The 21632-nt window shown below is 47.0% G+C and overlaps 1 protein-coding gene across 1 annotated transcript in view; it reads right to left on the bottom strand.

Moving 5' to 3' along the window:
• The window catches only part of GLG1 (golgi glycoprotein 1), a 90822-nt gene extending 75413 nt beyond the window's left edge, over positions 1 to 15409 (bottom strand). The window contains exon 1 of the mRNA XM_004584027.2: positions 14920 to 15409. Within this exon, the coding sequence (XP_004584084.2) occupies positions 14920 to 15381 (462 nt within the window). The 5' untranslated portion in view covers positions 15382 to 15409. The remainder of the gene's footprint in view (positions 1 to 14919) is intronic.
• Positions 15410 to 21632: the final 6223 nt, after the last annotated feature.

Raw genomic sequence — 21632 nt, 5'->3', positions numbered from 1 at the left:
CTTTTTACAATTGTGTATTGAATTAAACTATTAATATTATTAATACCTCAAAAAAAGAAAAGAAGAGGCTTGACCCAGGGGGCACGGTGGAGTGAAACTTCAGCCCTGAGAGGGCTGGCTGCAGACTGCCTGCTCCCCGGAGGCAGCTTCCTGCTAGGTGGATCAGGTCTCTGACACCAACCACAGACACCAGAAGACCCAGGAAGAGCCCTGGCTTCTGGCTAGGGCCAGGCCGGGCTCTGACAACTTCATGCACTTGGGGAGTGAACCAGCATATGCAAAACCAATCTCACTATCTGCCTCTTCAAAAAACATTGTCCCAATTCTTTCCTCTATTTAACCCTAAACTGAAATGAAGTCCTCTGCTAACTGACAAGGACAAACTCAAGAGAATGGAGTTCATTTAATCCCCATGGAAAGCTCTACAATCTACAAAACACTTCCAGCTCTATTGAAACTTAATTTTTATTCTTTAACTATTCATTTTTACAGATATGGAAACTAAAGTTCACCAAACTGACCTGCATAAAATCACTTAGTTTGTACTGTCTCTGACTTCAAGTTTTTTTTTTTTTTTTAAAGACTAAGACACGAGTCATCTTAAACTCACATCAGTAAGTCTCACCGACAGACAGGCAGGTCAAACTCAACAAGCAACTAAATTTCTCAGTCACTTTGCATGACATTCAGAGTATGCTTCAGCAAGTAACTTCAACTGTTTGCCCAGCAATTATTCAATTTGCTTGGGCAAATAAACACCAAAACAAATAAACACCAAATTATGTGGGATACTACCAAGATTGTTGATGTTCAAAATGACCAAACTTATCATGAAGAGTTATTATACAATTATTGTACTGGTTATTCTACAAATTTCACTTCCTCTGCTAAAAATCTGGTGAATTTTAGTGTTATAGGGAAGAAACGAACTATCTGAGGTTGAAAGCAGTCTATCATATCAAGACATTAATTTATCTCAACAATTAGCATCACCTCACAAGTACTTTGGATTTCAATACAAATATACCAATAATGAAAAATTAACATTATACCAACACTCTAACAAAACCAAAACCCCATGTTCTAGATACCCTTCTGGCAGAAAAACCATCATTATTACTGAAGGCAACTATGTTTTTACCTCCAACCCTGTCTCACTGGCTCCACTGACAGCCAGCTTCTGAATTCAACAAAAATAAGCAACACACAGCAAAAATAAACCCAACTATAAAATTTAGCAAGTATATATAAACAATCATCATAAGATTGATTCTCAATTATCCAATGAAAAACAAAACAATTAAAAAAAAAACTTTATTTGAAAGTCAGAGTTACACTCTGCAAATGAAAACAGAATAGAAACTTCCTGATATGATAAATCAAAGACTGGCACATGCACTTGACCTAATTCACCCAAGATACCTGTGGAAGATCTTCCTAGCTGCTAGCTACTACTTCCTAGGATGCATCAGTACAAAGATGGATGGGAAACTGAGTAGCTGGAACTCAAAATGGCTATTAAGCAATATTCTGGTGCTCCCAAGTAACCAAGCATGCCTCAGGAAAAATCCTGCCACTGCAGCAGGAACAACCGAAGAGGAGAAGGGCTTGAAGATCCAGAGGTTAGCCTCCACCTGCGGTGCCAGCATCCCATCCTGGCTACTCCCTTTCCAATCCAGCTCCCTGCTAAATGGCCTGGCAAAGCAGCAGAGGACGACCCAAGTATCTGGGCCCTGCACCCAAGTGGAAGACCCAGAAGAAGCTACTAGCTCTTGACTTCAGACAGGCCTAGCACCGGCCTTTGTGGCCATCTGAATCAGGCTTATGCCAGTGTAGGGGGCAAAGCTGATGCAGTTTGACCTACAGCTCATTATAAATGCTAACTGGCATGTCTAACAGCTGCCAGGACTGGAAACAGCCCTGGAAATATAAGGATGAAAAGGGTTAGTGGCTAGATTCTAGCAAATTTCCACCTATTCCCCCTAAAAAAATCATAAGTATTTCTACTCTCTAATAGGCAGCCCTCCGCTTCCATTAAAGGGCCTAGATAAAGCAAAACACATTTCCAAGACTTTCAGAGACAAGACCATTCCCCGACAGGGTAGGTCCCACACCACTTGGAATGTGCCTTCTGGCTAAATGCTAAATGCCTGCTGCTTGCTAGTCACCTTTTTAGATGGGAAGCGGGGCCACTAGGACCAAAACTGGCATTTATATGGGATCCTGGCGCATGCAAGACAAGGACTTCAGTGGCTAGGCTATTGCACCCAGCCCTACGTTGTTTCTTGAAGAAAAATCAAAGACCTGTATCCCAGGCAGCCCTCACTATTCAGTGACAAATCTAAGGAGGACAAAGGTCATCACCCACCCAAGATGGAGCACAGGCAGAGGTGAGAGCAGGTCCTCATGACTTGTGGGACGACAGCAATCAACTTAATCCCCAGGACAACAGATTGGGAGAGGCAGGCCAGAGCTGAATGAAGACAAAGGCTGTGAATTTAGAAAGAACTGGCCTGGAGTCCAAAGTCTGTGACTGGCTAGGTTGGTCACAGCCCTTGATTCATGTTTGCCGACCAGCATATGCTGTTCCAGCTATAGCAAATGCTTACCAAGATCTGCAAGTCCCATAAACTTGACTGAAAATAACTTCACAATCAGGGACAGTCATTATACAGATACTCTGTAAAGTGGGTCTGTAATGTTTACATTTGATTCCACACCAAGCAAAGTTTATTTTATATGAACTCTTTATGTTATAGGAAACATAATTCCCGAGTCACCTTTTTCAAGTCAAAATCGTAATCTTTATTAACTGAACCATACAGGAAGTGGACAGGAAATATCTCACAAATGAATGAGTAGGAGACAGACAGTCCACCCTGGTGCCCTTCCTGTGATCCTGGAGATACTGAGTCGAGAAGTCCGACTCCTGCAAGGATAGCCTTGCCCTAAGTAACTGAGTCCTGTCTGGGCTCTTGCACACTCTTTAAGATTTATTTATTTTTATTTGAAAGACAGATTTCTTTGTACAGAGAAAGAGAGAGATTTTCCATCTGCTGCCTCACTCCCCAGTGACCACAAAGGCTAAGGTGATCCAAAGCCAGGAACCAAGAGCTTCTTCTGGGTCTCCCACATGGGTGTAGGGTCCCAAGCACTTGAGCTTCTGGATTCAAACTGATACACATACAGGATGTTGGCACTGCAGCCAGAGGATTAGTATACTACACCACTGCATCGGCTCTCACTATTTCATTTTAAAACTCTCAGTTTGATGGGCTTGTTAGGACCTGTTTATTAATATGTATAGGTAGAATTTCTTAGTATATCTGGTTTTTCTTTTCAAATCACTATAAAAACTTTGAAGAAATGCTACGTATTTCTATTTTTAACTTGAAAAAGCAGCTAAAATAAGAGAAATGATGGCAGGAATCAGAGGACACTGCAGTAGTTTCCCTGTACTTGTGCAGACCAACTCCTATTTGTCAGCCTTCTGCTCTCTGCCTGCTTTCCTGCCTTCTTCCTTCCAGGGTCTCCTCCCAGGGCGGACCCTCTGCAGTGTGCCGGTTTACAGCTTCTGAGTTTACTGGGTTCACATTGAAGGCCAGCTGTTGGAAAAAGCTTTTATATTTAGTGATTTGGGAATTTGCTGCACCAGAATATTGCTTAATAGCTTTCCCTTGACACAGCCCATTGTCCCGTCTCCACCTCTTGCTCTCCTTATGACATTTCCTGGCTTTGTGGTTTTACTAGTTTGGATCAAAAGAAACTACTCATATTTCATCATATTTGACTTAAAAAAACAAACACAGCATTTTGGGGCTGAGGTGATGGTATAGCATGCTAATCCTTCGACTGCTATAAAAAAATCCCATGTCCAGGGCCCAGCGGTGTGGCCTAGCGGCTAAAGTCCTTGCTTTGAACACACCGGGATCCCACATGGGTGCTGGTTCTAATCGCGGCAGCTCCACTTCCCATCTGGCTCCCTGCTTGTGGCCTGGGAAAGATCTTCCGTCCGATGATTCATTCCCCAAGTGAGCCGCAACGGCCGATGCGCGCCAATCCGAAGCCGAGAACCTGGAACCTCTTCCGGGTCTCCCACGCGGGTGCAGTGTCCCAATGTATTGGGCCGTCCTCAACTGCTTTCCCAGGCCACAAGCAGGGAGCTGGATCCCACCACTCTTCCTTCTCATTCCTGGAGCTGCCGGCCACTTGATGCTGCTGACCGCATTACAAAGCTGCCAGCACAAAGCTACTTTTTGTGAGGATTCGAACATCCCATCTTGGACCCTGCGCCATTTGCTGCTTTCCCCTCCCATGAAATACCGGCTGTTATCCGCCAATCAGACGTAACTGGCAGTTTACCTGAGAATCTCATTCCCCAATCTCTCTGGCCACTCCCTAGTCTCCACCCACCTACTTGTAGCTCAGATAATCTCAGTCCCAGTCCCAGGGCCAACACACAGCCCACACAGCCCCTCCCTTCTCCCTCTTTCTTCCCTGGCTCTCCCAGTGCTCCTCCACCTTGTCCCTTCCCCTGCCCTGGCAACCCCAACCCTGTCACTCATGGCAAGAGACTGTCCCTTCCAGTTTTCTCCCGCTCCACCCCTGCTCCTGTTCCTACCCTGCAGGAATAAAGGACCTACTAAGCACCTTGCTGCGTTGGGGATTTTGGCTTGGGGTAAACTAATCATGAAAAGAGGACTTGGCGGCAGGAATTAGCTGCAAGTAACATTGTAAGAACTTTAGGAACTTTAAGTGCTTTTAAAAACCTAACATTTCCCTTTTAAACTCAAATGACAAAACATTCCAGGCGCCAGAACATTCTTTGAACATGATTTGCTTTTTTCAAACCTTGAATTTGAAAAAACAAAATACAAATAAAAAAAAAAACTACTGATAAAACTTACATTTGGCTTAAATTAGAACTCACATTCAGATTCTCCTAATTTTTCTCACATTATCATTTCAATGTTCTGTTTATCTTGCTTACAATCTTATGTATAAATCACATTTATTATTTTGCAAAGGAACACAAAAAACTTTTAAGACTGTTGTATTCCACAAATGTAGAGGTCCAGAAATTCAAGCCAGCCTTCCTTTTCACTCCAACCCTTTGAAGAGTTACAGGTGTTATGCAAGCGTTTAACAGAATATTGCACATTCACTCTAACAAGGTTTTCTGATACTCCTAAAATCATCAAAGCTGAATGGAAACAGATGACTGGCTCTCTTCATTGTTTTTAGATTCCAGTCCACACTTCCAGTTCCTCCACACTCTATTTTAATGCAGATCGGAGGGTGAGGGACTGGCCTGGTTCTCCGGCCATTATTGGAGATTCTTCCTTAAGTTTCAAGTTCACTAATTCAAATAAAGAAAGGTGAGCACTTCTGAGTGCCCGCTTTCTCAGAGCACTGCTTCTCCTGAGCTGAAGGAGCAGAGCGCGCCAACCCCTCAGGCAGCAGCAGCGGGGAGCCAGCGCCAGCCAGGTCAGCTGAAGAAGGAATTCTGAGATGCGAGGAATGGAAAGTGCCCAGTGCCCACGTGCCCAGAGCAGCAACCGTGACCCTCAGCACTCAGACTTTACAACTTCTGTTATGATCCATAGTAAAGACTCCTTCTTCTGCTAGAATATTGTCCAATAAAAGTTTGTGACACAAATACATAATCTTGTTTTACAGTAGTGACTTTAAAAAAACACTAATTTAGGAGTAGGTGAGGTGGCATAGCAAGCTAATCCTCTGCCTGCAGTGCTGGCATGCCATATGGGCGGCAGTTTGGGTCTGAGAAGCTCTTTTTTTTTTTTTTTAAAGATTTATTCATTTTATTACAGCCAGATATACACAGAGGAGAGACAGAGAGGAAGATCTTCCGTCTAATGATTCACTCCCCAAGTGAGCCGCAACGGGCCGATGCGCACCAATCCGAAGCCAGGAACCTGGAACCTCTTCCGGGTCTCCCACGCGGGTGCAGGGTCCCAATGCATTGGGCCGTCCTCAACTGCTTTCCCAGGCCACAAGCAGGGAGCTGGATGGGAAGTGGAGCTGCCGGGATTAGAACCGGTGCCCATATGGGATCCGGGGGCTTTCAAGGCGAGGACTTTAGCCGCTAGGCCACGCCGCCGGGCCCGAGAAGCTCTCTTTCTGAACTAGCTCCTTGCTAAGGTTCTGGGGAAGTGGCAGAGGATGGATCAAGTCCTTGGGCTCCTGTGCCCATGTGACAAACCCGGAAGAAACCCAGGGCAGCACAGCTCTGGCTGCTGTAATAATCTGGGGAGTGAACCAGTGGGCAGAAGATCTCTCTCTGTGTAAGTCTTTCAAGTAAAACAAACAAATCTTTTAAATTTTCCATTTTTAATGACGAAATTTACTTGGGACCTGTGTGGTAGCAGAGCAGCTGAAGCTGTGCTGCCAGCATCTCAGAGCAGAGCAGCAGTGTGAGCCCCAGCTACACTTCCCATCCAGTTCCCCTTTAATATGCCTGTGACGTAAGTGCTCAACCCAGTCACCCAGGTGGGAAACTCGGAAGGAGGTACAGGCTTCCAGCTTTGGCCAGGCCCCAGCTTCTGCCATTGTGGAAGTTTAAGGAGTGAACCAGCAGACAGAAGATCTCTTCCTCTCTTTCTTTCTCTTTGTCACGCTCTCCAATAGATAATAGTTTTAAAATGTAATTTGCTTAACCCAGTGTCCAAATCGTAATTAAACTATTGATTCAATACAAAAAAGGAGTATTTTTCTTCGCTTTCTACGACATCTTTAAATCAAATGTGTATTTTACACTGCCAGCATATCTCAGTGCCTATTCCAGCTAGTCAATGACTACAAATGGCCCAGATAACACTCACCTGTGCCATGGGATCCAGTGCAGGGGAAAAAGTTGTTACAGACCTGCTTTCCTCTTGGCTCCACTACTTATGAGCGGTACAGCGAGTTCCTTAAACTCAGCTTTCTCGGGCCCGGCGGCGTGGCCTAGCGGCTAAAGTCCTCGCCTTGAACGCCCTGGGATCCCACATGGGCACCGGTTCTAATCCCGGCAGCTCCACTTCCCATCCAGCTCCCTGCTTGTGGCCTGGGAAAGCAGTTGAGGACAGCCCAAAGCTTTGGGACCCTGCACCCGCGTGGGAGACCCGGAAGAGGTTCCTGGTTCCCGGCTTCGGATCGGCGTAGCACTGGCCATTGCGGTTCACTTGGGGAGTGAATCATCGGAGGGAAAATCTTCCTCTCTGTATATCTGACTTTGTAATAAAATAAATAAATCTTTAAAAAAAAAAAAAAACCTCAGCTTTCTCATTAAAAAAAAAAAAAAGGAAAGAAATAAATACAAGCCATGGGTACTTGGCATAGAAGTGAAAACATGGCTTGTGGCGCCCACGTCCTTATCAGAACACCTGGGTTTGAGCCTTCTCTTCCTGATTCTATCTTCCAGCTAATAGGGACTTGGAAAACAGCAGGTGACAGCTCAGGCGGCTGGCCCAGCCACTCCCTGCAGACCACGCTGAGTCCTTTGCTCCTGGGTTCAGCCCCCCAGCCCTGGCAGCTGGGCGTGTGCGCTGTAGAGGAGCAGAGGTCCCGCTCTTTCCCCTCTCTGGTTTCCTGTCTTTGAAACAAATCACATAAGTAAAATTTAAAATAGTAATAACACACCTCCCACAAAATGAGCTAAGGCCCAAAAGGCAGTTGGCCCTCTAGCAGAGGGCAGGTGGCAAGCTTCTGTAAGGGCTGCCTGGGGATTGCACTGTGGTGCAGCACCCAGGTCTTCTGCTGCTGCTGCTTCTTTTTTAAGATTTACTTTTTTTTTTTTTTTTTTTTTTTAGATTTTATTATTATTGGAAAGCCGGATATACAGAGAGGAGGAGAGACAGAGAGGAAGATCTTCCCTCCGATGATTCACTCCCCAAGTGAGCCGCAACGGACCGGTACGTGCCAATCCGATGCCGGGAACCAGGAACCTCTTCCGGGTCTCCCACGCGGGTGCAGGGTCCCAAAGCTTTGGGCCGTCCTCGACTGCTTTCCCAGGCCACAAGCAGGGAGCTGGATGGGAAGTGGAGCTGCCGGGATTAGAACCGGCGCCCATATGGGATCCCGGGGCTTTCAAGGCGAGGACTTTAGCCGCTAGGCCACGCCGCCGGGCCCGAGATTTACTTATTTTTATTGCAAAGTCAGATATATAGAGAGAGGAGGACAGACAAAAAGAAATATCTTCCGTCCAATGATTCACTCCCCAAGTGACCGCAACGGCTGGAGCTGCGCCGATCCAAAGCCAGGAGCCAGGAGCTCCTCTGGGTCTCCCAAATGGGTGCAGGGTCACAAGGTTTTGGACCGCCGTCGACTGCTTTCGCAGGCCATAAGCAGGGAGCTTGATGGAAAGCAGAGCTGCCAGGATTAGAACCGGCACCCATATGGGATCCCGGCGCGTGCAAGGCGAGGACTTTAGCCACCAGGCCACAGGGCCGGGCCCAGTCCTCTGCTTCTGATCCAGCTAATGCAGCCCTCTCACCAGTGTGGGAGTCTCTGATGCAGTTCCACACCTTAACCAGACCTGGCTCTTGTCATCTGGAGAATGAAACAGAACATGGAAGACTCTCATTTTAGCTCATCTGTTCTTGCCTCTCCATTGTTGCACATTTAAAATCAACAGAATAATCTTTAAAAAAAAAATACTTCAATAAACGTTACTGATCTATGTATGCTCTGCCACTGACCACAATACCCTACATAGGATTCCATAAATGTCTAGGGAAGAAAGAAAATTCGATTCACAGAACAGCCTAGAAGTCATTTTAATTACTTCGTTTTAAAATATATATATGTAGGGCCAGTATTGTGGTGTAGTGGGTAGAGCCTCAGTCTCAGCTGCAGACATGTGAGAGTGAACCAGAGGATGGAAGATGTCTATATATAACTCTGCCTTTCAAGCAAAAAATTTTTAAATAAATAATTTATAAGTAGACAAATAATACACAAATTCTCTTAAGAATTTTTTGGCTCGTGGCTAAGTTTATTTTGAACATAATAAAAGAAACGAGAAATGCAGCATTTCATCTTTTGGAATGTTCAAGTATTTTAGCTTACTTTACAGAATAATAAATTATTAAGTAACTATATGCTGTAGAGTGCTCTCATCCAGAGTCTTCTAAAGAAATACGTGCCATAAATAACAGTGCTACTTTACTGGTAACTTTCATTTATCAGTAGGAACATTTTTAACTGAGCTGGGGATAAAAATACATCCTATCTGTGGACTTGACATGGATAATCAGCCAGTGGTGGAGAGAAGATCCTGCATAATCAGGTTTAAACTTCCGGTTCCTACCTCAGTCAGTGGGCATGCTCAACCATCCCCCTTCCACCTGCGCTTCTGCCTCGCTCCTACATATCTGGCCACAGTTCACGGAAACATGAAGAACAAGAACCAGCAAGCTCATAACGGAGACTCTAGCCTTAGCACTTCCCACAGAAATGATTTCAGGTGGTACCCTTAGTAGTGCACATTTTAAAGGTTGTACAATTTAATACATGTATTTTAAAACTAAAGCTAGCATATCAAACTTATAAATTCACTTAGAATGCAGCTAAAATAGCCCCTACTCAGGAAAAAAACAAAAACATGATTTTCAAACTAAGCAGCAAACCGCGTTCCACCCACATCCAAATCCTAATTTTGTGCTCATTCCACTGCCCTGGAAGAATATAGTGCCTGCATGGCATCAAGCGATTAACACTCTCCTACATAACTGCTTCTTCATCACAATCTCATTTATCAAACCAACAATAAGTAATGGTGGTGCCTGAAATTAAAAGCACTGGTTGTCCTTCCACAATGACAGGTGCATAACAGAGATCAATAAGGACTCAATTATGCAGCTAGATTGCTAGAAACCACTGAGAACACTGACAAAAACTCAAACAAAGCAATCATAGTAGAACCTAAAGCCACATAATGTTTGAATGAACTGTTATGGGGACTTTTCACATCACTGTTTTCCTTCATGGATGCATATACAATCAGGACAGTACACATACAAATACCCTGGAAATGACACAACATACATATGAAGAACATAGAGAGGCAACAATTCAGTAGTTTAAAGATCTCAAAGGAGCTGCCTGTCAGTATGGTGGATTACAGCACAGCCTGTGACACTGGCATCCGGAGTGGAGTGTCAGTGTGCGTCTTAGCTGCTCCACTTATGATCCAGCTCCCTGCTGATGTGCCTGAGAAAGGCAGCAGAAGATGCACGAAGTCCTCCAGCTGGAAACTCACCTGGCTCCAGGATGGTGTGGTGCACACCTGGCTGTCGGGACTATCTGGAGAGTGAACTACTGGACCAAATCAACACACACACACACCTGCCTTTCAAACTAATGCGTCTCCTTTAAAAAAAAAAAAGTCTAAAAAGATCTTTTTTAAAAAAGAAAGAGTTACTGGGCCTGGCACGATAGTGTAGCGGCTAAAGTCCTTGCCTTGAATGCACCAGGATCCCATGTGGGCACCAGTTCTAATCCCGGCAGCCCCGCTTCTCATCCAGCCCCCTGCCTGTGGCCTGGGAATGCAGTCAAGGATGACCCAAAGCTTTGGGCCACGTGGGAGACCCGGAAGAAGCTCCTGACTCCTGGCTTCGGATTGGCTCAGCTCTAGCCATTGTGGTCACTTGGAGAGTGAATCATCATATGGAAGATTTTCCTCTCTCTTCCTCTCTATATATCTGCCTTTCCAATAAAAATAAATAAATCTTAAAAAAAAAGAGAGAGAGAGAAAGGGACAGACTGCTCATCCACCCACTGGTTCACTCCCCATATGCCCGCAACAACCAAAATTGGGCAAGTCAGAAGCCAAGAGCTTCTTTAGGGTTTCCCATCTGTGAGCAGGAGTCCAAGGACCTGAATCATCCCCTACTGCTCTCCTAGGATATTAGCAGGGAACTGGAACGGAAGTGGGGCAGCAGGGACTCAAACCAATGCTCATATGGCATGCCAGCACAGACCCCTGAGAAGATCCCAGACGATGACTTGCCCACAGTATAAATTTAGTTAATAGCACTAACAGACCTAATTCCAGTTCATTTTTTATGCTGCTCCATGGATTCAATATGAATAACAGGAAAATAGAATTAAACTCCTTGACTGTATTAGTACAGATTCTGTTCATGACTTGAGATCTGAAACTTTCTTCAATAAGCATAAATTCTGTTCATAATGGATCCAGATTAGTTATTAGATTTGCTTTACTGATAATATTGGTCTAGCTGAGAAACCCACAACATAGCAGTACGTAGGAGTTGCCTGTTTTGTTTTTTGAGATTTACTTATCCTTTTGAAAGGCGGGGGGGTGGGGAGGGAGACAGATCTTCCATCTACTGGTTCACTACCCAAATGGCTGGAACATCCAAAACTGGGCCAGTCAGGAGCTTCAGCTGGTTCTCCCATGTGGCTGACAGAGGGACCCAAGAACTTGGACCATCTGCTGCTGCTTTTCTAGGCTCATGAACAGGGTACTAGATGGGACGTGGAGCAAGTGGTGGGGACTCAAACCAGCACCCACATGGGATGCCCACACCACAGGTGTTAGCTTAAGAACAATGCCATCACTCCTGCAACTCCTTTTTTTTTTTTTAGATTTATTCATTTTATTACAGCCAGATATACAGAGAGGAGGAGAGACAGAGAGGAAGATCTTCCGTCCGATGATTCACTCCCCAAGTGAGCGCAACAGCCGGTGCGCGCCGATCCGATGCCGGGAACCAGGAACCTCTTCCAGGTCTCCCACACGGGTGCAGTATCCCAATGCATTGGGCCGTCCTCAACTGCTTTCCCAGGCCACAAGCAGGGAGCTAGATGGGAAGTGGAGCTGCCGGGATTAGAACCGGTGCCCATGTGGGATCCCGGGGCTTTCAAGGCGAGGACCTTAGCCGCTAGGCCACACCGCCGGGCCCAACTCCTTTTTTTTTTTTTTGGCAACTCAATCTTGATAGTGAGGAAAAGGTGAATATGGTTGTAGATGACACATCCCATTTTGTGTCCATTTATAAATTTATAGCGTTCTCAACAATCACACAATAGTTACAACCACTCCTGACAGAATGAATCAAGTGTGTTCTTTTAACTCAAAAGCTTTTGTACACCTTAGCTCAACCACTTAGGATATAACATAGGACACATTATTTTATGTTCCTGAACCTATTTCTCAGCTAGGATAATAAAGGAACACCACCATCCAGGACTACTAAGAATATTAAATGAGATGTTAGACAAGCAGAGTGGTTAAGAACACAGCAAACAGGGCCCGTGTTGTAGTGCAGAAGGCATCCCACGCTACAGAACTGTTTCAAGTCCTGGCTGCTCCAACTTCCAATCCAGCTCACCAGCGGCAAGCCTGGAAAAGGCTGAAGATGATCCAAGTCCATGGGACCCTGCCACCGATGTGGACAACCCTAAGGAGTTCCAGGCTCTGGGTTCCTGGCTTTGGCCTGGTCCAGGCCTGGTCGGTGTGGCTGTTTGAGGAAGGAATCAAAAAGGCACTGTCAAAAGGAACAGCCTAACAAGCACCATCACAGCACTGGCCCATCCTTTTTCTTCTCTCTTTCTTTTTAATTAATGTTTTTCTTTGAAAAAGTAATAGAGACGGAAAATCATCCTTCTATCTGTTACTTTGCTTCCTAAATAGCGGGCCAAAGCCAGGAGCCAGGATCTTCTGGGTCTCCCACGGGAGTGGCAAGAACTCAAGCATTCAGTCAGGCCAGGGTCTTCACTGTAACTCAGCAGGTTAAGCCTGAGATGTCAGCATCCCACAAGATCATCAAGATATCAAGCCCCGGCTGCTCCACTTCTCAGTCAGGTCCCTGATAAAGTGTCTGAGAGAGCAGCAAAAGATGACAACTGCCTGAGACCCTGCCTCAAGTGGGAGATCGCATGCCTTTGCTCACTCACCTTGTCAAACAGATAAAAGTTTCAACAGGCTTATACTTCACCTGTTAGCGCTGACAACCTTCCCACATGGGCACCGGCATGTGCCCCGTCAGCTCCATTTCCAATCCAGCTCCCTGCTTATGGCCTGGGAAAACAGCAGAGGATGGCCCAAGTCCTCCCTAAACACACCCTCCTCTTCAACTTACTTGATACCGCTCTTCACATGTGTAAGATCTCACTCATCCTCAATCAGTCAACAGTCTTTCAGAGGTGCCAGCACTGAATTAGATACTACCCTCAGGGTTTAGGTATCAAGCCCAGAGAAGAAAAAACGCAGTTACTGTGGCACTGTCTTTGCTGGGGATCTTACAGTTATTGTTAGAACCAGGAGCAAATTTTCAAGCCAGTGTAATTTTTCTACACAGTAACAAACATAAGAAAAGAGCATGCTCAAAATCCAGAAAAATCGCCAAATCTAAGTCATTTAAGGAGCACGAATGCTTCTACTAAGTTCTGAGTGCCTAGCCAAGAAGACTGGTTGATCCTGCAAGGGAAGACTTCTGAAGGTCCCAATGCAAATAAGGAAGGGACTCCTGGAATGGAACATTCATCCTTCCCTGATAAGGTTCTGTTTCTACTAAAAACCACCTACAACAGGTTTGGCCACCAATATGAGGATCCTTGTATCCTCAGGGATCAAACAGAAAAACTCCAAAATATTGGACCTGGTGAGCAACCTCAGCTGTATGTCCTAGAGGAACAGCTTCAGAATGAAAGGGTGCAAGGAAGAATCCTTTGCGTCAAGAAGCCCCCAACCCTCCCGCCAAGCCTATCAGCTCTGGAAACTTCGTTCCCTTCTCCTGATGATGGACTTCTCTTCTGGATTACTGTATGGAGAAGACCAGAGCAAACCTGGCAACGGGCTGAAGGGAGATTACCCAGAGTGCCCCAATTCTCCAAATCAGGGACTTCCTGCAGCCTCTAGTGCCTCAGACAAAGCTTAATGATATCTTATCCCAATACAAGGGGATCAAACATCCTCATTCTGCTTGTCAAACTTTGGAGCTAATTCTGTAAACCTACACCTTAAAAACAAACTATTCCCATCAGATTCGCTTCCAAACTTGGATATGAGAATCACCAAAAGGGCACTTTAGCCGCAGCATTAAATCTAGAAAAGGAATGATCAATGTCACCAAGAGGTCCTGGTAAAATCCTACTCACACCTCAGAAAGGGAAGACCTCACCACCCCATTCCCATCATAACACTATTTTCAGTGTTACAGCTTCAAATGCTGTCCTAAGTTTGCAGGGTTGGGACTCCCAGTCACCAGGTGCAAACAGTTTAAAAACGAGGTTCACTACCCATCTACCAAAGAGAATGGATGGGAGCAAAAGCACACTATCCAAGCCGGGAAAGTAGAAGAAAAAAGTAAGAATCTGCAAACTACAAACGAATGAGGGTGAAGACAATAAATGCTCCTGCGCGCTAAGGCACACACACCAGAACCGCCCCCCCCCCCCCCCCCCCCAGCTGCCTGACCAAACATCATTGATAGCTAAGAAACCTCCGCCGACCCTAACAGTCGAAGTACGTCAAACATTGTTTTCGGGTTTCAAAGGATTGCTCCTCAATTGTCCAAGGCGCAACGGATGGGGAAAACAGAAAAAAATCCAAAAGTGGCTCTCAGGCGAAGGAGCCGCTCTGTATGAAAAGCATCACACAAAAGACAGGGGCGAACAAGAAACCCTCTCGGGGCCTGGCCCCACTGCGGCCGGCAATCCGAGGTCCTGGTCCCCAGGCAGACCCCCGCAGGCGGCAGCGAGGGAAGGAAGGAAGGGGTGGGGTGGGGTCCTCATCCCCAGCCCCTCCACCGGCCCCCAAGGCGCCGGGGAGCGCGAGGCACAGGGAGGGAAGGCGGCGAGCGCCCTGCAGGCGATCCGCGGCGTCCAAGGCCGGCGACAGCCTCGGGCCCGCACCAGGCCTGGCCCTCCCGGCCCGGCCCGCCTCCTCACCTCTCTCACGTCCTGCAGGCACTCGAGAACCGCCAGGTTGTTGTTCCAGGTATGCTTGGGGCACACGCGGGTCACGTCCTCCCGGCAAGACTCTTCCTCCACCAGCTTCCAGCCGCCGCCGGCCCCGCCGGGCCCCGCTCCACCCCGCCGAGCCGGAGGCCCACCCGCCGCAAAGGGCGGTTGTGGCTGCCGAGGTAGCTGCTGCTGCTGCTGGAGCTGCTGCTGTTGTGCCTGTGCTTGCTGCTGCTGCTGCTGGAGCTGCGATGCCACAGGCAGCTGCTGACCCGCTGGGCCGCCGCCTCCAGCCTGCGGTCCAAAGTCCATAAAGTTGGCCCCTGGGCCCTGGCCCTGACTGTGGCCGACTGGAAACTGGTGCTCCTGGGCCCCGACCGCGGCCAGCAGCAGCAGCGGCAGCGCCGCCGACAAGCGGAACATCCTCCGTACACGTCCACACGCCGCCATCTTGGGTCCGCGGCGAGCTCGACGCACCCGCCGGCGCTGCGTATTTAAATGAGGGGCGGGGCCTCGGGGCGTGGGTCGGCGTGGCCTGCTCTGCCAAGCCCCGCCCCCCGGGCGGCGAGGACCGGCGCGAGCCAGCAGGCGGCCGGGCCACGAGCACGCCGCGCACCGGGGTCCACACCTGGGTCCTCGCGGGCAGGAAAGCTTCGCTGGGGGCTGAGGGAGACACCCGGGTAGGACGAGTCGCTCTAAGTTCATAAACAACAAAAAAGACAACTGGAGTTGCCACAACCAAGATGGTCGGTAGCTAGTGTCGCCACTGTAATGACTTGGAAAAAAAAATAATAACCAAAATTGTTCGGTGTAGAGGTGAACCGTTTTCCCTAGTCAGAAAAAAGTTACAGCCCTACTCTTAACGAACTGTGAGGCTCCTGAGTCCTGATTCCAGACCAGCAAACTAGGGTTAAAAGTTGGAAGTAAAATCATACGATATATTCCAGGACCAGATTAAATCTGTGCGTTGGTCTTATGGGGTGGAGGGGGAGGTTGTTAAATGAGCTGCCCAGCAGGTGAACTCGGCTAGCTTGTAGACAGTCTCTAAATCTAATCCCTCCCATCCAACCACCTTGGTGCACCTTTACCCCATTTGGCCCTTACAGAGTGTTAAGGAGTGAGGGCACCCTGGGACACACAATCCCCCCACTAACTACAAGTTATCAAGTAAAAAACAAAAAATTCTGCTGTGTCCTGACTCCTCAGAACAGTAAGGACTGGGTAAGCGAGAACCAGAATCTCATTAGTTGGTCGGGGACTCAGAAACCCCGAAGGGAAACCCCAAGGCTGACAATCTGTGGGTACAAACTACTCAGCTGAATCCTGGGAGTGAGAACAGGTTGGTATTTCCCCCCAGGCTCTTGCTTGTTCACTGCCCTAAAATAATCCTAAAGCCCTTCCCCTACCTTGAACATCCACAACAGGAAGGTGGACCACATGAATGAATACACGTGTTTATCAGTAGATGGGGCTGGCCAGGGACATCTATTTTTCCCCAGTGGCCACTCATTTAGAATACTGGGTCTGCACATAGTTGAGATGCCAAAAGAAACACTGTTGTAGACTATTAAAGTGGACGGTCTGCCCGTGGAAGCAGGCGGTTGCCTAACTTTTAATCAGGGTATTGAGGAAACTCGATATCCACCTGCAGATTGCCTCAGCAGATAGGAAGTGATACATGCACCTATCTCGAAATCATAGTGACCAAGAAACAGGAAATTAAAAGAAATCTGGGCACCTGGCCAACTTGAGCTGTGTCTGGAAAGCCCGGACCTTACAGAAAATGACACAAGCTCCAAAAGCAGTGGCAAGATGGTTGATGTAAATTCAGTCTCCTGGGCTTTTCAATATTCCATTTCAGGGCTGGCGCTGTGGCACAGTGAGTTAAGCCACCACCTAAGTACCAGTATCCCACGTTAGCTGCTCCACTTCTGACCCAGCTCCCTGCTAATGCATCTGGGAAAGCAGAAGATGGCTCAAGTCCTTAAGCTCCTTCACCTGCACTGAGGACCTGGAGGAAATCTCCTGGCTCCTGGCTTCAGACTGGCTCAGCTCTGGCAGTTACGGCCATTTGGGGAGTGAACTAGTGGATAGAGGGTCTCTCTCTTTTTCTATAGCTCTACTTTTCAAATAAACATAAAACTTTTTTTTTTCTTGGAAGATATATCCACTTTTATTAGAAAGGCGGATTTTCAGAGAAAAGGAGAGGCAAAAAGAAAGATACTCCATCCTCTGATTCACTCCCCAAGTGGCTGCAACAGCCAGAGCTGAGCCAATTCGAAGCCAGGACAAAGGCTGACATCAGGAATCTGAGCCAAGTGTCAAACCCGGGTACTCTTGGGGCATGGGAGGGCCGAAACTCTCTGCTGGGCCGAAAACCTACCTATAACTTCACTTGAAAAACTGAGAATGAAGGAGGGAGGATGGGTGGGGAGATAATGAACATCTTCTAAATGCTAGTCTACTCTCCAATTAGCTGAAAAAGCCAGGGATGGGCTAGCCCGAAGTCAGGGTTAAGACTCCATTTGTCTCCCACATGAGGACCCAAGCACTTGGTCATTTCCTGCTACCTTCCCAGACACACCAGCAGGAAGGTGGATTGGAATCGGAGTAGCAGGACTTGGTCAGCACTCTGGTAACAGGATGCTGGTGTTACATGTGATGGCTTAGCCTCTTGCAACACAACACTGGCCCCAGATCCTGTGATGTCTTTTTTTTTTTCCTATGAGGAAGTACTTTCTTTAAAGAAAAAAAAAATCCAGACATAGTTCACAAACTTTCAATAACAAAGGTACAAGCTGAGAGGGATTTTTAGGAACTGGGGAATCTGCAGTACTAGGAGGAAATGATGGAACACTGCTTCATGATGAGGTCTTTCCCAAAGTGTCTTCCAGAGTCTTCCATGGGAAAATGAACTCTTTCTCGAAATCCTTTTCATATTTACTCAGCAGTTACTTTCTAGCTACTCTGTATTATTACCTGCTTTGGGGATAACCATGTTTGGGGGAAATCAACCTAGACCTTCTGGCTTCCATCATCTACAACATCATTACCTGCCAGTGAGTTATTCTAGGTCCTTTGAGAAGAAATCACCAGGTAAGACTAACCATGAAAAAGAATAACACTTGTTCTCTCTCAGCGACCGGCGCACTGCAGCACCTTTGCCATACTGACACTGGCTGGGAGCAACTTTTCTTTAAGATTTATTTATTTTTATTACAAAGTCAGATATACAGAGAGGAAGAGACACAGAGAGGAAGATCTTCCATCCGATGATTCACTCCCCAAGTGAGCGCAATGGCCAGTGCTGCGCCGATCCGAAGCTGGGAACCAGGAACCTCTTCTGGGTCTCCCACACGGGTGCAGAGTCCCAAAGCATTGGGCCGTCCTCGACTGCTTTCCCAGGCCACAAGCAGGGAGCTGGATGGGAAGTGGAGCCGCGGGGATTAGAACCGGTGCCCATACGGGATCCCGGGGCGCATTCAAGGTGAGGACTTTAGCCACTAGGCCACGCCGCCAGGCCCTTTTTTAAGATTTATATTTATTGCAAAGACAGATCAGATTTATAGAAAAATATCTTCCACCCGCTGTTTCACTCCCCAAATGGCCACACAGGCCATAGCTGAGCTGATCTGAAGCCAGGAGTCAGGAACCAGAAACTTCTGGGTCTCTCACGGGGTGCAGGGTCCCAAGGGTTTGGGCCATCTTCTGCTGCTTTCCTAGGCCATGAGCTGGGATCTAGATGAGAAGTGAAGCAGCTAGGACACGAACTGGCATCCACATGGGGTCTCGATGCTTATAAGGTGAGGACTTAGCTACTGCACCAAACCCAGGAACAACTCTTGAGGAGAATGGCTTCAGGGTGAACTCAGTGAAGGATTTTAGAGCAGAATTGAACACTGGTCAATTACTGCTCCCTACAAGGCCGCTAGGGCACGCCGCCGGGCCTGAAAAGTAACATTTATTACCACAGCAGACTCTGGGCTGAACTGGTATTCACGCTGTACTTCCTCCACTTTCCCTTTTTCAGTCAACACCTCAGACGTTAGGGTAGCTTTCCTGGTGATATGATCCACACCTTCACGCGCGAGCTGATGGTGCTGTTAGAATTCCTGGTCACAGTCACTGTATGCTTCTGCCCGCAGGAGCAGAGGACTGCCAGCGGACATTCAAGTGGATGGACATTTCTCCCTCCTGATAGATGAAAACAGCCCCATTTCACAACAGGGCTTGTGACTCCTGCCAACAGGATGACCTCTGAGCACAGGCCAGAATTCTCTGGTAGCAGCTTTAACTTGTATGCCAGTAGGTCCCGTGCTGTGACACGTGGCAAGACACCCATTTTCCCACATTAGTTCCTAGTCTCATCATTTCTTCCTAAAGTGGACACAGCACCATACAGAGGTCCCATTTAACCTTGAGGACGTCCCATTTAACCTTGTGCACTGAAGAATAGCACCCTCTGCTTTTAAAGTGTTGCTTCCCAGTGTTTCAGCTATACCTTTTGAAGGTCACAGGGTAAGACCCCTTTGGCTGCCTCTTCACTTTTGCCGACAATCATGGTTATAACGGTCTGCTGGCAGTTCAGCACTGCTAACTGATCTTCATTATTCTGGTGTCCCAGTCATCTTTATCGTACCACTTGTTTTCCGGGGATGCTCCTGGCACTGCTTTAATTAGTCCAGGTCTTCCAGAAGGAAGGAGATTAGCCAAATATGAGACAAAGCCTGTGGGGAAAATGGGGGGAGGGGCCCAAGAGCACCAACTCACCACCATGCAAGTCTAACCTTGGGGGTGGGGGATGGCGTACACAGGAATGAAGGTTAGGGTGGAAATACCTAAGGCTAATCTTAAACTGAAATTGAATTAGAAGACTTTGGCCAAGGTAACTGCAGAGTCTCCAAGGAAAAGCTGCTTATCAAGAGTTCTACAGTTCCCAGAAATGTGCCTGCCTTAGTACTCCTGCCACCAGTGATCTCTGGGAAATGTGATCCTGGCCTGGATGCTGGCACAGGTCACCTGTCAGTGATGCTGCCTATAGTTGGAGAACTCAGACTCAAGTTGTCTTAAGCTTTTCTGACAGTCCTTTTACATAACAGACATAGCAAAGCTTTAGGCATATATTCATTAAATTTAAACTATTTTAAATTTTTAAAAAATAAACAGTGGTTTTAATAACCTCAAAACAAAAATTGTTAAGTAATAGTCCTCATATATTCCAGCATTTATTGCAGTCTAAAGTGAACTATTTTTTTAAAGATTTATTTTTATTGGAAAGTTAGATATACAGAGAAGAGACAGAGAGGAAGATCTTCCATCTGCTCACGCACTCCCTAAGTGGCCAATGCTGAGCCAATCCGAAGCCAGGAGCCAGGAGCCAGGAGCTTCTTCCAGATCTCCCATGCAAGTGCAGGGTTCCAAGGCTTTGGGCCATCCTCGACTGTTTTCCTAGGCTACAAGCAGGGAGCTGGATGAGAAGATGGGATTAGAACTGGCAACCATATAGGGTCCCAGTGCATGCAAGGTGAGGACTTTAGCCACTAGGCTACTGTGCTGGGCACTAAAGTAAACTATCATCATTTTTCAATCCGTTAGGAGAAACAAAATTCTGCGTAGACCACTAAGCCAGAAAGATATATCAGTGACTTAAGACTAACAAGATTTAGGGCCCTGCTCCGTGGCCTAGCAGTTAAAGTCCTCACCTTGAACGCGCCAGGATCCCATATGGGCGCCGGTTCTAATTCCAGCAGCTCCACTTCCCATCCAGCTCCCTGCTTGTGGCCTGGGAAAGCAGTCAAGGAGGGCCCAAGGCTTTGGGACCCTGCACTCGTGTGGGAGACCCGGAAGAAGTTCCTGGTTCCCAGCTTCGGATCGCCGCAGCACTGGCTGTTGCACTCACATGGGGAGTGAATCATCGGACGGAAGATCTTCCTGTTTCTCCTCCTCTCTGTATATCTGACTTTGTAATAAAAATAAATAAATTTTTAAAAAAATTAACACACTTAAAAAAAAAAAAAGACCAACAAGATTTAATGAGGCAGGCATTTGGTTTAGCAGTTAAACCTCTGGTTGACACCCATGATCAACACTGGGATACCTGGGCTTTAAGTCCCATCTCTACTCTAGAGTCCAGCTTCCCACTAACATGCACTGCAGGAGGCAGTGGGCAATGGCTTCCTGCCAGCCTCATGGGAAACCTGGATTGAGTTCCCAGCCCCAGGCCACAGGGGGGAACCTTGAGGAGTCAATCAGTAGATGGGAACTCTGATCTGAAAAAATTCTTATGGACAAACTATAGATACTTCAACGAAGTAGGACTAATAAAGAATATCAATCATCTTAAGTCAATGAATATTAGATTTTACTGTCACATGAACCCAGTCAGATCAAGTTTACTAAATAAAGAAACACCTCGAGCAAAAAAAAAAAAAAAAACTTATGGAATAAAAAGTGTAATAACATACTGGACAAACTCAAATTAACCCAGCTGAGACATGACATTGTCACTGAAATATCAATGACCTGGGCAGGCATTTAACCTAGCTGTAAAGATACCCACCTTGCAGTTTGGCATGATGGCCTGACTGGCTCATTCTCCACCTCCAAGTACCATCATCCCACATGGGTGCCAATTCCCATCCCAGCTGCTCCATTTCTCTTCCAGTTCTCTGCCTATTGCCTGGGAAAGCAGTGGGAGGATG

The sequence above is a fragment of the Ochotona princeps genome, chromosome 16, assembly GCF_030435755.1.
Source record: "Ochotona princeps isolate mOchPri1 chromosome 16, mOchPri1.hap1, whole genome shotgun sequence".
Classification (NCBI taxonomy): Eukaryota; Metazoa; Chordata; class Mammalia; order Lagomorpha; family Ochotonidae; genus Ochotona; species Ochotona princeps.
The sequence above is the reverse complement of the archived record's forward strand: the minus strand, read 5'-3'. Positions and strand labels throughout refer to the sequence as shown.